The 16078-nt window shown below is 38.5% G+C and overlaps 1 protein-coding gene across 2 annotated transcripts in view; it reads right to left on the bottom strand.

Moving 5' to 3' along the window:
* The window catches only part of LOC133620166 (uncharacterized), a 43911-nt gene extending 31771 nt beyond the window's left edge, over positions 1 to 12140 (bottom strand). For both annotated transcript variants that reach the window (XM_061981435.1, XM_061981436.1), the window contains exons 1-4: positions 12058 to 12140; positions 8734 to 9019; positions 8500 to 8670; positions 161 to 317 (exon numbers count right to left, since the gene is read on the bottom strand). In XM_061981435.1, coding sequence (XP_061837419.1) covers positions 161 to 317; positions 8500 to 8670; positions 8734 to 8898 — 493 coding nt within the window. In that variant the 5' untranslated portion in view covers positions 8899 to 9019; positions 12058 to 12140. The remainder of the gene's footprint in view (positions 1 to 160; positions 318 to 8499; positions 8671 to 8733; positions 9020 to 12057) is intronic.
* Positions 12141 to 16078: the final 3938 nt, after the last annotated feature.

Below are 16078 nucleotides of genomic sequence, written 5' to 3'. Positions count from 1 at the left end.
AAAAGGAGGTCATTAGTGGAAGTCAAGCAGAACAGACCAAAGATGAGCAGCGAGGACACGAGAGCAAAAGGCCTCTGATGAAGAGATTAGCCAACTAAAAATAGCAGGTGGTCTCCATCTCCACAATCTGCTCCATGTAAGGTCATAGTGGAAAGATTACCTTGCATCATGTTCCTGTAGGCGTTGTCGGTGATGGAGTAGATGTGCGGCGGCACCTCGTGACGCTTCCTGCCCTTGTACATCTCAACGATCTTCTCCGAGTAGATGGGCAGCATCTTGTAGGGGTTGACCACCACACAGAAGAGACCCGAGTACGTCTGGCGAGGACACAAAGGATGCTTGAGAAGACACAATAAGATGCAGGGCGTGTTTGTGTAAGGCAGACCTGGGCAAATTAAGGCCCGGGGGCCACATACAGTTAAGCTTTTCAATCTGGCCCGCCGGACATTCCCAAATAATTTTTTTTAAATCTTTGAGATGGAAACTGTAGCTACCATTATGATGTGCAGTGATGTTTTTACATTACCATAAGTCTTGAACTATACAAAGTATTTCAACGGTTGGAATCTGCGCTTTTGCATGATATACTAGTCACTATGGTAATCTAATTAGTTACTATGGTAATCTAATTAGTTACTATGGTAATCCAAGTCACAGCAGCTCAGACGAGGCACCAAGCAGTGTCGGTGGGGTGCGTTTCCACAGAGTGTTTCCAGAGTGTCGGCCTGAAATGCGGGTGTCAGGGACAGACGCGGAAGGAGATTTTTACAACAAAGTTCTAAAGCTTAGTGAGATATCAGATGTATCGAATTGTAAAGTGGGTTTATTTTTTACCCTTCGCGTTCATATTTGGCTGTGTTTGTTGCATTTTTGTTGCGTTTCGCTTGATTGTGTAATATGTCGATCGAGAGGAGGTGTGACGTTCATATGTTGTCAATATTCAGCGTTTTATCGTTCATAGTTAATATTGTAAGTCCCACATTCTTTATTTTCATGTACATTCTGGGTGTCTCATTCAGTAAAAAAAGGCGGTCTCTTTTTGGGGAAAATATCGCATATTTCTTATCTCATAAGAAAACAGGGTTTTCTTTGACAAAAATGGCGTTAAATAAACACATTTTAGGTTATTGACATATTGAAGGATTCAATATTTTTAACACTTTTACGATCACAATATTCCCTGGAAATATTAGTAGATTTTTTTTAAATGGTTGTTGTTTAAAAAATAATAATGAATCAAAATCAATGTCTATTTAAGGCTCCATCAACTATTACTTTTTGAAATATATTTTGGGGAAAATATTACGTATTTTGTGTGTTTTTCATATTAAAAAACAACAACGTTTTTCTATGACAAAAAGGGCGTTAAATAAACAAATAAAAAAACACAAAAAAATAACAAAAAATTTAAAATTGACGGATAGATCTGAAGTGGATCTAGAAATTTAAGAGTTGAAAAAAAAAGTATTTAATTATAAATGACTTTTATGAGTGGGGCCCTTTTTGGATCCCCAATAATTTTTGTGGGATTTAAACAAAAAAACCTGTCATTGCTCAAAAAACATAGAGCGAATCAATGTTGTTATGAATTATTGACCTATTTTAAGGCTTCAATTACTTCACATTAAAAAAAAATCAACTTTAATATGACATGTTTTGTATTTTTGCCTTATAAAACCGTTTTTTTGCCCACCAAAAAAGGCATAAAAGAATTTTTTTAAAGTACGTTTAAAATGTAATTTTTCAACTTTGTATCAACAGATAGACCTGAAGTTGATCTAGAGATTTAAGTGCTGAAAAGATATTTGACTTATTTTCAAAAATTTTATGACTGGGACCCTTCTGGGTCCCCGGGGCCAAACTTGATAGGAGCCCTGAAGGTTAAAAAAATGTTTATACAGTACAGGCCAAACGTTTGGACACACCTTCTCACTCAATGTGTTTTCTTTATTTTCATGACTATTTACATTGTAGATTGTCACTGAAGGCATCAAAACTATGAATTAACACATGTGGAGTTATGTACTTAACACAAAAAGGTGAAATAACTGAAAACATGTTTTATATTCGAGTTTCTTCAAAATAGCCACCCTTTGCTCTGATTACTGCTTTGCACACTCTTGGCATTCTCTCGATGAGCTTCAACCCTGAAAGGGTTTTCACTTCACAGGTGTCATAGTTTTGATGCCTTCAGTGACAATCAGGCCCGGCCCTAACCAATCTGGCGCCCTAGGCAAGATTTTAGGTGGCGCCCCCCCCACATCGGCAGTGAAGTGTATATACTCACAAGAACCCGAATAGCTTTGTCTTTGACCTTTTTTTTTTTTTTTACTTACAACTATACCTAATATATAAAGGGGTGGAAAAGTGACTATTACCTGCAGGGCAAACATTAGCTAACCAGAAGGCAATATAACAATGTAAACAAAAAACACCTGCTTAAAAGATCTAATACAAACATTTATATGCACGTACAACACTTAGAACTTTTAGCATATCAGTATGTGGAATTAAATTATGGAATAGATTAAGTAAAAAAGTTAAAAATTGTACTGATATGATCCAGTTTAAGAGGTTGTTCAAAATAATAGTGCTTACAGAGTACAAAGAAGAAGAATTATGAGAAATACTTTCAACCTTATTGAAAATAAGATATTCTTCATCTCAGTATGTTAATAATGACTGAATTAATTAATTAATTACATATTACAAAACTGTTGTATACTAACTCATAGATGTTATTTTATTATATAAAAAGGTCAGTAAATGATTCTATATATTTGTAAACGCTTTGAAGTGGGAAAGAGGTAGGATTAAATAAGCTTTGCTTCTTCCTACTCCTTTTCGGGCATGATGTAAAATGAAATGATATGAAATTGTGTGATGTATTATGATGTAAGTGTGTTCATGTTCGAAATAAACTAAAGAAAGAAAGAAATGTCCCTGAGGAATGTAAAGTGGGAGTACTGTAATTACCTAACGTTACATTATTATTTTCCATAACAATTTAGCCCCCTCCACAATATTAACCCGACTGTAGCGGTAAAGTCCTATACTATTACTGCTACTGGTTGCCGAATATAACTGAAGCTAGTTTAGACGTGTGCAGCTGGCTAATAATTGATGTCCAGAATTGTGTCCATGTTTAACACACATATTTATTAATATACAGTCACGTAAATCAAACTCACTTGGTAACAAAAACGGAAAATAAACGGGAACAAACAAATCATAGCCTGGCACAGTCAAAAACTGTTGCGCCTCCACTCAGCAACACCTGAGCAAGATCCCAGCCCCTCCCTAAGTAGACTGGCACATGGCCTTGAGCCAACCCCTTTAATGACGTCATACATTTGACGGACAGAAACAGTAAATGGCTCTAACACACCAGCCCCTAATTGCTACTGGCGTGATGAACAGAGCAATTGAATTAAAAATAAATACATACAAATAGAGCCATAACACCAAAACAAAACCCTTTTTTTGGGGGGGGGGGGGTTCATGTTCCCTTTTGAAATAATGCAATTATTTTAGTCCATACCTTCACAAAGAAGGCATATCTTTGTTATTGGTCTTTCTTTTTTCATTTGTCCACTTTTGTCGCTCTTGTAGCAACGGTAAATACTCGCGAATACACCTTTTCCAAAAAAGGTCAGCGATATAGACTCTGCCTCCATCTTCTCTTTGAGTACAGATCCTTTTTTCTTTCTGCTTCCAAACTTTGAGTCTTGCCTTTTCCATTTCACTATTTTCCTTCTCCTCGTATTGCTGCTGGAGAAGTGTTTGCTCCAAGCCTCTTTGTCTTTCTAGCTCTAGAGCTCTCTCTCTGGCCAGAGCTTGCTCTCGCTCTTCCTGCTTTTTGGCCAAACCATGTTCTCTCCTGCCTCTCCTTTTCCAAAGCAAGTTTTTTCTCCCACTGCAAAGCTTTTCTTGCTCCTCTTTTTCAATGCGGAAGCTTTGAGTCCACTCATAGGACTTTTGGGCTGATCGTGTTCCGCCAATGCTCTGGTTGATAAGCGGTTCCTCCAACCTGTTAACGATGGTGTGGTTAACAGTAACTCTGGGGTTCCCATTATGCTGGTTGTTGCCTTGTATTGGCCCATTAATTACCCACCCCAGTAGGGTTCTGACAGCATAGGGTCCGTCTCCGTGGCTGTTAATCACCTCCCATGGTTCCATTAACTTGGAGGCGTTGGTACCAATTAACAGATCCACGTTGGCAGTTAGTCGAGGGATTTTGATGCCTTTGAGGTAAGGCCACTTATCTAGCTCTGCTTCACTGATCAGATGGTTAGTACCCACAGGCATCTGCCTTTGAGTGAACACATCAGGAAGCTCAAAAAACTTACTGCCAGCAAGATTTGAGATTTTCAGGCCATTTACAACACTGCTAGGGGTCGCCTTACTATTACCCATGGTGCGCAATTGGATTTTTGTTCTTCGGCCTTCTGTATTCAGCCTGTTCAGTAGCTGTTCAGAACAGAAGGTCCCTGTGCTTCCTGGATCTAGGAAAGCGTATGTCTGGACTATCTTGCTGCCCTTTGAGCACTTCACTTGAACGGGCAGGATAGGTAAAATTCCATAGTTGCCAGCCCCTGTATGGCCACAAGTTGAAGATGTAGTGCAAATCTTTGCTTCTATTTTTGGCAGATGGCTATTTCCTCCACTTTCCAGATGCCTCCTGTGAATATGTAACACTTCGGGATGTGTCTTGTTGCAGTAAGAGCAAGTGATGCGCCTGTCGCAACTCTTGCTCAGGTGCCCTGTGCACAGGCAACCAAAACACAGGCCTTTTTCTTTTAAAAAGTCAAGCTTTTCCCTGTGTGCCTTCTTTCCCAGCATTGGACAGTGCTCCAATGCATGTTCTCTTTTACAATACAGACAGGAAATAGAGTTTGTCTTGGAGAAGTAGATGCCTCTGTTAACAAACTTATCCAGGTGTGGATCCGATTTAGGTTCAGTGGCAACTGCCACCTGAGTTTCGAAACTGCTTCTTCTGAACTGTGATTTTCTTTGATGCATAGGCTTGGGTTTGGTTATTGTTTTATTTTGAGGAATGTCCTGAATGTCACCAAAGACAGGATCTGAAGCAATTCTGACCTGCTGTTCAATAAATTTCACAATGTCTATGAAACAAGCACGTCGCTTTTGTGTGTCAACAATGTCAGCTGCTTTCCCTCTCCACTGGTCCCTTAATTTATACGGAAGCTTTTGTATGAGCATCTTCATGCTAGCTGGAATATTGAGCTCGTCCAAGTATTGCAGCTCTTCCATCGCATTGGAGCATTCTCGCAAGTAGAGTGCAAAAGCTTGGAGATTTTTTACATCCTCAGATTTGATGTTTGGCCAAACCATGATTTTGTCCAGGTAGGCTGCTGTTATTTTTGAAGGATTTCCGAAGTGTTCCCTTAGTAGGCGTTTTGCTGTAGCATAGCCTCTCTCTGTAGGCATATAGAGGCAACTGCGCACCAAATCTCTCGGCTGTCCTTTGGTAAACTGCTCCAGATAATATAAGCAGTCACCACAATCATTGGTTTTTGCCTCTACACAATGCTCAAATGCTTTTATGAAAGCCTGAAACTGCAATGGGTCACCTTCAAAAACCGGAATGTGTCTGTGTGGAAGTAATTGGGAGGTTTGTGCTTGAACCAGGAGTGCCATCATTTCATTTTGCCTTTGTAATATAGTGTGGAATTCACCTGGTATTGTGTTATTGCCTTGAAATGATTGAGCTGCTTGAGGTAAATGTTGCCTTGATTGGTTTTCCACAGGATCCAAAGTTGATGAGCGAAGTGGTTTGTTTGGTTGAGGGTGTGAATGAACCTTGTTTGGGGCATTCTTGGCTGTGTGAAGCTCTGAAGGAGCAGCTTTAACAGACTGATGAAGTTGTTGTACAGGCTGTGCAGGCACTTTTCTCAGTTTTGTCTCTTGTCTATAATAGGACTCCATTCCATCAGACTTTTTGCTCCTGCCAGAAACACTGGCTTCCTGGAGGACAGACAATTTAGCATTGTGGGATGCTATTTGAGCATCCAACTCCATTTGCTCCTTTTTCCTCCTTATGGCCTCTGCTTGTTCCTCCTGTTCCCTCTTTAGAGCTGCTGCCTGCCCATCTTGTCTCCTCTTTAGAGCTGCTGCCTGCGCCTCCAATGCATGAATGTCTTTTAGAGCAATAGCACGGGCAATAAGTGCTGCCTTATCTGCCTCTGCTATTATGCGAGCAGAAGAAGTGGAAGACCTTTTGCTTTTGTTTGAGGATACGGAATTATTGAGCTTTGATAAGACATTGGATTGCACATTTGAAATGCTGTCGTGGGGTTGTACACTTTCATTTTCAACACCATCAACAGCAGAACCATCATTTATAACTTCATCATCATCATCATTGTCATCATCATCATTTTGAGAATACATCAACCTGTCAACCTTGTCAATAAAACCATCAAAATTCAACATTTTTGCTTTGTACCATATCTCATGTTTAGTACACTCATCATCTGGTAACAGAGACAACAAAGTTTTGTGCACTTTTCTGGTTTCATGATAAAAACCCATAAACCTGCTAAATTCCTCCCTTAGCTCATGTGAACGTGTTTCGTCATTTAACAGGGCAATGACCCCCTCTTTCAGCGTTGATAGTCTTTGCAACTTTGATTTTATTTCCCCCTGCAAACTTTCAATTTTGTGACCTAGAGCTTTGGGTGTCATTTTTACCACACGTTTTTTCCCTTCAACCCCTTGCCCAACATTGTCACGTTCAGCCACATTGTCCTCCTGTGGCTGTTTATGTTCGTCAGCGCACATTTGTGCTCCCTCCTCCATTTGGAAAAGTCAAAGTTTTTCAACCCGCGCGCAAGTCAAGTCAAATAGTCACCAATGCATTGGATTTTTTCAATATTTGTGTGCACACATTTTAATAATGGCCGTTTTGCTTTTGTTTATGTCGGCGCGCCGCTAAAACATACCACACAAGTGTAGGACGGGCTCAACGCTGCTCCGCGTCCTCCTCCACGCACTGCACGCACGCGCGCTGCTTGGCTCGGTGGGATGATCTGCTGCTGCTGCTGCTGGCTGCTGTCCCCAATGAGCGACCCTGTAGCTCTCCAGTGGGACTCGTAGCTGCCGATGCAGAGCTTGATTGCAGAAGGTCTCCGCCGCTTCGCCGATCAGTTTCCTCCGCCGCCGATCACCAAACAAACGCTGACAGCGGCCCGTGCGTTCCTCTTCCAAAACGAGCCTCGTAGCGTGTTGCTTCCTAATAAACAACTCGCGTTCCGATGAGGCAGTTTTTGACTAAGTGTAGCGGTAAAGTCCTATACTATTACTGCTACTGGTTGCCGAATATAACTGAAGCTAGTTTAGACGTGTGCAGCTGGCTAATAATTGATGTCCAGAATTGTGTCCATGTTTAACACACATATTTATTAATATACAGTCACGTAAATCAAACTCACTTGGTAACAAAAACGGAAAATAAACGGGAACAAACAAATCATAGCCTGGCACAGTCAAAAACTGTTGCGCCTCCACTCAGCAACACCTGAGCAAGATCCCAGCCCCTCCCTAAGTAGACTGGCACATGGCCTTGAGCCAACCCCTTTAATGACGTCATACATTTGACGGACAGAAACAGTAAATGGCTCTAACACCGACGTTAAAACAGAACTAGCTATTTATTGATTAGCAATTGCCGAATCATGTAACATTAGCTTAATGCTAAAAAGCCAGGTTACTATCACATTCTGTAACAGACAAATAATTTCATGTAGGCTAACGTTACCTACCTGCTACCTCTGTCTTTTCTCGTTTCTCCTCCTCTTCTTTTCTCTTTTTTCTTCCCTGGGCACCTGACAGTTTTGGCATCTTGTGTTGATTTTTTGATGTGGTGACGTCCAAAAAGAGTCACGATACGGGAAGGTAGGGGGCGCACCGTGCGGGGGAGGAGGAGGGGGGGGGGGGGGGGCGTAATGTTGTAACAAATAATATTTCTATTAAATAGGCTTTACTTTGCATTTTAATTAACGTGGGATTATTTTTTGTATTTAGAAATAATAGTACCAACTTTTTTTTTTTTTTTTTTTTTTTTCTCCCAACATTTGTGGCACTGGCGTGGCGCCCCCTGATGGACGGCGCCCTTAGCATTTGCCTATACGGCCTATGCCACGGGCCGGCCCTGGTGACAATAGTCATGAAAATTAAATAGTCATGAAAATAAAGAAAACACATTGAAATGAGAAGGTGTGTCCAAACTTTTGGCCTGTACTGTATGTTGTAATTATGAAAAGGAAAAAATGGCCCCAGCATGTTTTAATTTTTCTGTGGAAAAGGTAAGGCCACCCCAGACTTAACCGCGTTTGATATTCATGGCACAATATCAGGTTTTGATTGGACTCTTGGTGCCTTATCGGACTTTGAAGGATTGAGAGGAAAAACTGAATCCCTCAGGAACACTGACTGATTCTTTGATTATGAAAGTATTTCAATGGAAAAGATGCTCACGTAGATGAGGCTGGAGAAGTATCTCTCGCGTAGGTTTTGGAGGACAGAGGCCTCGTTCAGGAAGGTGAGGGCAGCCATGTCCTCCACCTTGCTGAACTTGGGTGGATTCATCTTCTGGATGTCCTCCTTGTTCACTGTGGCCTTACGGCCGTTGGACAGCTCCACCAGGACCTGCGCACCAGCAGGACTTCATTATTCCACCTGTGCAGGTGCGTCTAAAAATATCACCGTTACCTCATCGCCCTTCTCCTCCTTGATGCTGGCTGCCTCGAAGCCCTCCCTCTCTGACGGCACCCACACCATTTTCTTGGCCGCCCAGTCCGCCTGCGCCACGCCGCTGTTGCGGAAGTCGTTCTGCAGGAACAGGAACTTGCTGTCTTCCGGCGCGGGGTCCGCCATGTTGGAGATGTCCGGGTCGTCGTGGAGCTCCTCGCTAAGGTTGGACGCGCTGACGTCAAGATGGTCGCCGGACGTCGGGTGGGATTCTGGTGGGTGGAAAAGTGTCGGGGTGACCTCAGGCCTGTTGACAGAACAGCAATTGAAGCAAGAACACAATCAAGAATGGCAATGTAGAAAGATTTTTAGACTAAACTTGAAAAATTAAAAACATGCGGGGGCCATTTTGACATTTTTTCATTTTAAAACCAATACAATACATAGATTTTTTTAACCTTCAGGGTTCCCCTCGATTTTCATAAAATGTCATATTGTTTTTAAAAATAAGTCACATTTTTTTCTTTTTTAAATATATTTCTTATTTATTTATTTATTCATTATTGAACGCTTAAATCTCTAGGTCAGGTTCAGGTCTATCAGTCAATATAAAGTTATGTTTTATGCACTTTTTGTCAAAGACACCCTAGGTTTTTTGGGGAGCAAAAACACAAAATATGCAATATTTACCCCCAAAAAATGTCAAAGCTGAACATTTGCTATGAAGTAACAGGAGCCTTAAATAGGTCAATAATTCATAACAACGTTGCTTTTAATTCATTATTGTTCTTTGAAACAGTGACAGTTTTTTTTAATTAAAAATCTCACTATAATTTTTGGGGATCCAAAAGGGGCTACTCATAAAAGTGTTAAAAATAGATCATACTTTATTATTATGTTTAATATTCAACAATTAAATCTCTGGATCGACATCAGATCTATTTGTCGATTATAAGTTTTTATTATTTTTCTAATGTTTTTTTTGTTTGTTTGTTTTATGCCATTTTTGTCAAAGAAAATATTTTTTTTATGGCAAAAGCACAAAATAAGCAACATTTACCCCCCAAAATATTTCAAATTGATTGGAGTGAAAAGGTCAATAATTCTTTTTTTAAAACTTTCAACACCTAAATCTGTAGTTGAACTTTAGATCTATCCGTCGATTATACGTTTCATAATTATTTTCATTTATATGTTTGTATTGTTTAATTTTTTATGCACTTTTTGTCAAAGAAAACTTTTGTTTTTCATATGGCAAACACACAAACTATTCAATATTTCCAAACTATCTCAAAATAGTCTATTTGATGTGAAGTAATTGGAGCCTTGAATAGGTCAATAATTCATAATCCCATTGATTTTAATTCATTATTATTTTTTGACAGTTTTTTAAATTAAAAATCCCACAAAAATTATTGGGGATCCAAAAGGGCCTGACTCATAAAAGTGTTAAAATTAAGTGATACATTTGTATTCTTATTTTCAACATTGAAGTCTCTCGATTAACTTCAGATGTATCTGTTGCTTATAATTTGATATATTTAAACACTTTTTTTTATTCCCTTCTCTTAAAAAAAACCCCTGTTTTTATCATGGCAAACACACAAAATATGCAATATTCCCCCCCCCCCCCCCCTCTCAAATGTTCAAAGTGAAATATTAGTTGTAAAGTAATTGAAGCCTTAATTGGGTCAATAATTCATAGCAACATTGGTTTTAATTCATTATTATTTTTTGAGCAATGACAGTAAAAAACAAAATCCCACTAAAACGATTGGGGATCCAAAAGGGTCCCACTCATAAAAGTGTTAAAAATAAGTCATATGTTCAATTAAAAAAAAAAACTAAAAAAGTTTTAACACGCAAATCTCTAGCTCATAATCAGATCCATCTGTCGATTATAAGTTTTATTTTTATTTTTTAATGTTTTTTAAAATTATTTTATTTTATGCCCTTTTTCTCAAAGAAAACTTTTTTATATGGCAAACATACAAAATAAACAATATTTTCCCCCAAAAAACATCTCAAAATGGACTATTTGCACTGAAGTACTTGGAGCCCAGAATAGGTCAATAATTCATAACATTAATTTTGATTCATTATTATTTTTTGAGCAATGACAATTAAAAAACAATCCCACTAAAATGCTTGGGGATCCAAAAGGGTCCCACTCATAAAAGTGTTAAAAAACAGTCATATGAACAATTAAAAAATAAACTTTTAACACCTAAATCTCGAGCTCATAATCAGATCTATCCGTTGATTCTAAGTTTTACTTTTTATTTTTTATGATTTTTGAAATTATTCTGTTTTATGCCCTTTTTGTCAAAGAAAACTTTAGTTTTTTATATGGCAAACACAAAATAAACAATATTTTCCCCAAAAAAAATATCTCAAAATGGACTATTAGCACTGAAGTACTTGGAGCCCAGAATGGGTCAATAATTCATAACAACATTCATTTTGATTCATTATTATTTTTTGAGCAATGGCAGCCATCCATGGCAGCTTTGTGTTATCACAGTCGACATTGCAGCTTTTACTCTTTACATTTAATCTGTTTGCCCATTTATTCCAATTTTTATGTTTTTTTTCTTCTTTTATGGTATTTTTAGAATGTGCCGCAGGCCGTTTAAAAATCAGCTGCGAGCCGCAAATGGCCCCCTGGCCGCACTTTGGTCACCCCTGATGAAAAATGTAGTAGTATCTATACTTAATTTTTGAAAATCTTTGTACAAACTGAATCCAATGTTTGGTTTTCATCAGCATCAACACGCGTCCCGCCACCTCTCCACATACTTACTCACGTATCCTCCCCGCCACTGAGCCTGCACGGAGGCCACGCGGACGCACCGTCCGCTTCGACCTCCCGTTCAAAAGATAAATCATCAAAACAATCCCAAAAAGAGTCCCGACAACCACACTGAGCTGCCATCCTAGAATGCCCATTTTTGGCTAACCCTTTGCTCCGGGCAGTACGCTGGCCCACAGAGCGGCGTCACGTACGGCTAGCTCGCGGCCGTCTTGGACGACCCTATAAGGTGCGGCCTCAGTGTCCAGCCAAGCTTGGTGTTTACACCAAACTGGGGACATGTCGCTGAGGGCACCGTGGCGTGACCTGCAGAGCAACAGGCCTTACAAATTACAGTCTTGAATCTCTAATTAATTATAGTGACATTCTGAGGAATAGTCAAAGTTTCATTATAAGGAAATACACCTGCCTATATCTTTTAGCACTGGTTAGAAAAATCAAAGTGACTAACTTCATCTTGAAACTGAACAAAAGTCAGATTTCCCCCCCCAAATAATGTGAAGCTTTAAAAGTTTGATTATAATCACACTCACGTTGCTGGCTGTGTCTCGTCAGTGCAGGAAGAAGGATGAAGCCCAAAGAGATGCTGATCTCACAGCGGGTCGAGCCACTGAAGAGGATGAGGAGGATGTCTGACTATGACACCTGGGCCAGGACAGGACACTAGACCCGCCCATTTGGTCCAAATTCGGCAGCAAGTCCTTCCAGCCAATGGCAGCAAGAGGGCAAGTGTAACAACGACATTTTCAAACTAAAGGCCTTAACTTGGGTCGTCACGATACCAGAAGGTCAGCAGTCCATACCGATACCTATGAACTTCCACGATTCCTGCTGCGATAAAGATTGTTTTTAAAAACCCTGAACCCATGTACTTTTAAATCTTTTAAAAAGTGTCAAGTACTTAAAGGCCTACTGAAATGCGATTTTCATATTTAAACGGGTATAGCAGGTCCATTCTATGTGTCATACTTGATCATTTTGCGATATTGCCATATTTTTGCTGGAAAGGATCTAGTAGAGAACATCGACGATAAAGTTCGCAACTTTTGGTCGCTGATAAAAAAGCCTTGCCTGTACCGGAAATAGCAGACGAGTAGCGTGACGTCACAGGTTGTGGAGCTTCTCACATCTGCACATTGTTTACAATCATGGCCACCAGCAGCGAGAGCGATTCAGACCGAGAAAGCGACGATTTCCCCATTAATTTGAGCGAGGATGAAAGATTTGTGGATGAGGAAAGTGAGAGTGAAGGACTAGAGGGCAGTGGGAGCGATTCAGATAGGGAAGATGCTGTGAGAGGCGGGTGGGACCTGATATTCAGCTGGGAATGACTAAAACAGTAAATAAACACAAGACATATATATATTCTATTAGCCACAACACAACCAGGCTTATATTTAATATGCCACAAATTAATCCCGCATAACAAACACCTCCCCCCTCCCGTCCATATAACCCGCCAATACAACTCAAACACCTGCACAACACACTCAATCCCACAGCCCAAAGTACCGCTCACCTCCCCAAAGTTCATACAGCACATATATTTCCTCAAAGTCCCCAAAGTTACATACGTGACATGCACATAGCGGCACGCACGTACGGGCAAGCGATCAAATGTTTGGAAGCCGCAGCTGCATGCGTACTCACGGTACCGCGTCTGCGCATCTAACTCAAAGTCCTCCTGGTAAGAGTCTCAGTTGTCCCAGTTCTCCACAGGCCAATGGTAAAGCTTGACTGTCATCTTTCGGGAATGTAAACAATGAAACACCGGCTGTGTTTGTGTTGCTGCAGCCGCCCACAATACACCGCTTCCCACCTACAGCTTTCTTCTTTGCTGTCTCCATTGTTCATTGAACAAATTGCAAAAGATTCACCAACACAGATGTCCAGAATACTGTGGAATTTTGCGATGAAAACAGACGACTTAATAGCTGGCCACCATGCTGTCCCAAAATGTCCTCTACAATCCGTGACGTCACGTGCCGGCGTCATCATACCGAGACGTTTTCAGCAGGATATTTCGCGCGAAATTTAAAATTGCACTTTAGTAAGCTAACCCAGCCGTATTGGCATGTGTTGCAATGTTAAGATTTCATCATTGATATATAAACTATCAGACTGCGTGGTTGGTAGTAGTGGGTTTCAGTAGGCCTTTAAGATCCATGGTTGACAACATAATTAAATATCAGTATGAGCTGCTAAAAACTGCAGTCCAGCAGGCACAAGACATTGATACAATGTTGATTATACGTACATGTCCTTTAAAACTGACTTTGAAACAAACGTTGCAAAATAGTTGCATTTGTAAATTGAGACAACGTTGATGTCCAACGTGGGATCCACGTTTTTGGTTGGGAAATGACTAAAATTCAACGGTCAAATCAACGTCACAACCTGACATTGAAAAAAACGTCGTCAAAAAGCATGTTGTTTCAATGTTGTATTTGTGTTGTAGAGTATTAGTTGGGAAATTACCAACATTCAGGTCAAATCAACATCAGAACCCAACATTGATTAAACGTTATCAAAAAGCACGTTGTTTCAACGTTGTATTTGTGTTGTAGAATATTGGTTGGGAAATGACCAAAATTCAATGGTCAAATCAACGTCAGAACCCAACATTGATTAAATGTCGTCAAAAAGCATGTTGTTTCAACGTTATTTTTGTGTTGTAGAATATTGGGTGGGAAATGACCAAAATTCAATGGTCAAATCAACGTCAGAACCCAATATTGATTAGACTTCGCAAAACATGTTGTTTTAACGTTAGCTTTGAGTTGTTCAACGTCAGGATCTAATTCAACAAGTTCTCAAAGTTGTTTCAATGTCTTGTGCCTGCTGGGAGTGTTCTATAATCTCTGAGTACATCAAAACAAACAATACTGTGCTTATATATATTTGATCATAAACAACAACTATTTTACATTTAAAAAAAAAGAGTGATGGCATAGAGCCTGCAAGTATATAAAACAAACAATATCAATATAACAATAAGATCTGAAATGTTCACTTTGTTACATCCTTACATTTGACAATCCTAGCCTTTACATACAGTGTGTCAGTTGTTGACTCTCTGACTATTATAGTATTTATTTCTAATTCTTTCTGACTTGACATTATTGTAAATGTAACATAATGCTGTCCATGATTTTGAATGGATCAAAGCAGAATATACTTGTTATTTTCTGAATTATTCGTTTTATATTATTGGTGTCGCTTTATAATTAAATATATATATATATATATATATATATATATATATATATATATATATATATATATATATATATATATATATATATATATATATATATATATATATATATATATATATATATATATATATATATATTTCTCATTTATGGAAGCCCATTTACTCTACAAAAAAGACAAACAAAAAAAACCCACCCCAATGGTGAGTCATTATCATGAGATAAAAGTAGAAATTATGAGAAAAAAAAAATCTAAATTATGAGATAAAAAGTAAAAAAAAAAAAAAATCTAAATTATGAGGTAAAAAAAATCATAATTATGAGATAAAAATGCCAAAGTTATGAGATAAGAAAGTCAAAATGATGTGATAAGAAAGTCAAAATTATGAGATTAAAAAGTCTTGATAAAGAGTCATTATTATGAGATAAAAAATTTAAAATACGAAATAAAAGTCATAATTATGAGACATAAAGTCCAACTTACGTATAAAAAGTCAATTAGAAAAAGTTTGAATTATAAGATCCATCCATCCATCCATTTTCTACCGCTTGTCCCTTTTGGAGTCGCTGGAGCATATCTCAGCTGCATTCGGGCGGTTGGCGGGGTACACTCTGGACAAGTCGCCACCTCATCGCAGTAAATTATAAGATAAAAGTCAAAATTTTTAAAAAGTCATTTTTCAAATATTTATGACTTTTTATCTCGTTATTATGATATAAAAATATGACTTTTTTATCTCATAAGTATGACTTTTTATCTCAAATAACAATTAAGACTTTCTTGAGAAGAGATAAAATGTTTTTATTTTTTTGTCATGATTATGACTTTTATCTCCTAATCGCGACTTTTATCTCAATTGAATATTACGACTTTCTTATAAAAGAGATAAACATTCATCATTATAAGATTATGATATAAAAAGTCGTAATTGTTATTTAATAATTAAGAGATAACATTTTTTTTTTTACTCTTATTAATTTGATCTCAAATAAAAATTGTGACTTTCTTTATCTCATAATTATTACTTTTTATATTGGAGTTACGACTTTCTTATCTTACAATTTCGACTTTCTTCTCTCATAATTTTATTTTTTTTTGTCCCTACATATGACTTTTTAATCTCATAATTATGATTTACCAATTGGGTATTTGTTTTTTAGACCGATTAGTTCACCTTTAAAAAAGAACAACAACAACATTTTATTGAACAAAGCAGAACACACATAACAAACATTGCATCACTCCCAATAAAGAACGCAATACCACCGAACAGGCCTACAACACACAAGAACAAAACCAGAAGGGCACATAAGGAAAATACACACAACACAAGTCAGA

The sequence above is a fragment of the Nerophis lumbriciformis genome, linkage group LG24 (genome assembly GCF_033978685.3).
Source record: "Nerophis lumbriciformis linkage group LG24, RoL_Nlum_v2.1, whole genome shotgun sequence".
Taxonomy (NCBI): domain Eukaryota; kingdom Metazoa; phylum Chordata; class Actinopteri; order Syngnathiformes; family Syngnathidae; genus Nerophis; species Nerophis lumbriciformis.
Note: the sequence above shows the minus strand (reverse complement) of the source record. Positions and strands in the feature narration are given on the sequence as shown.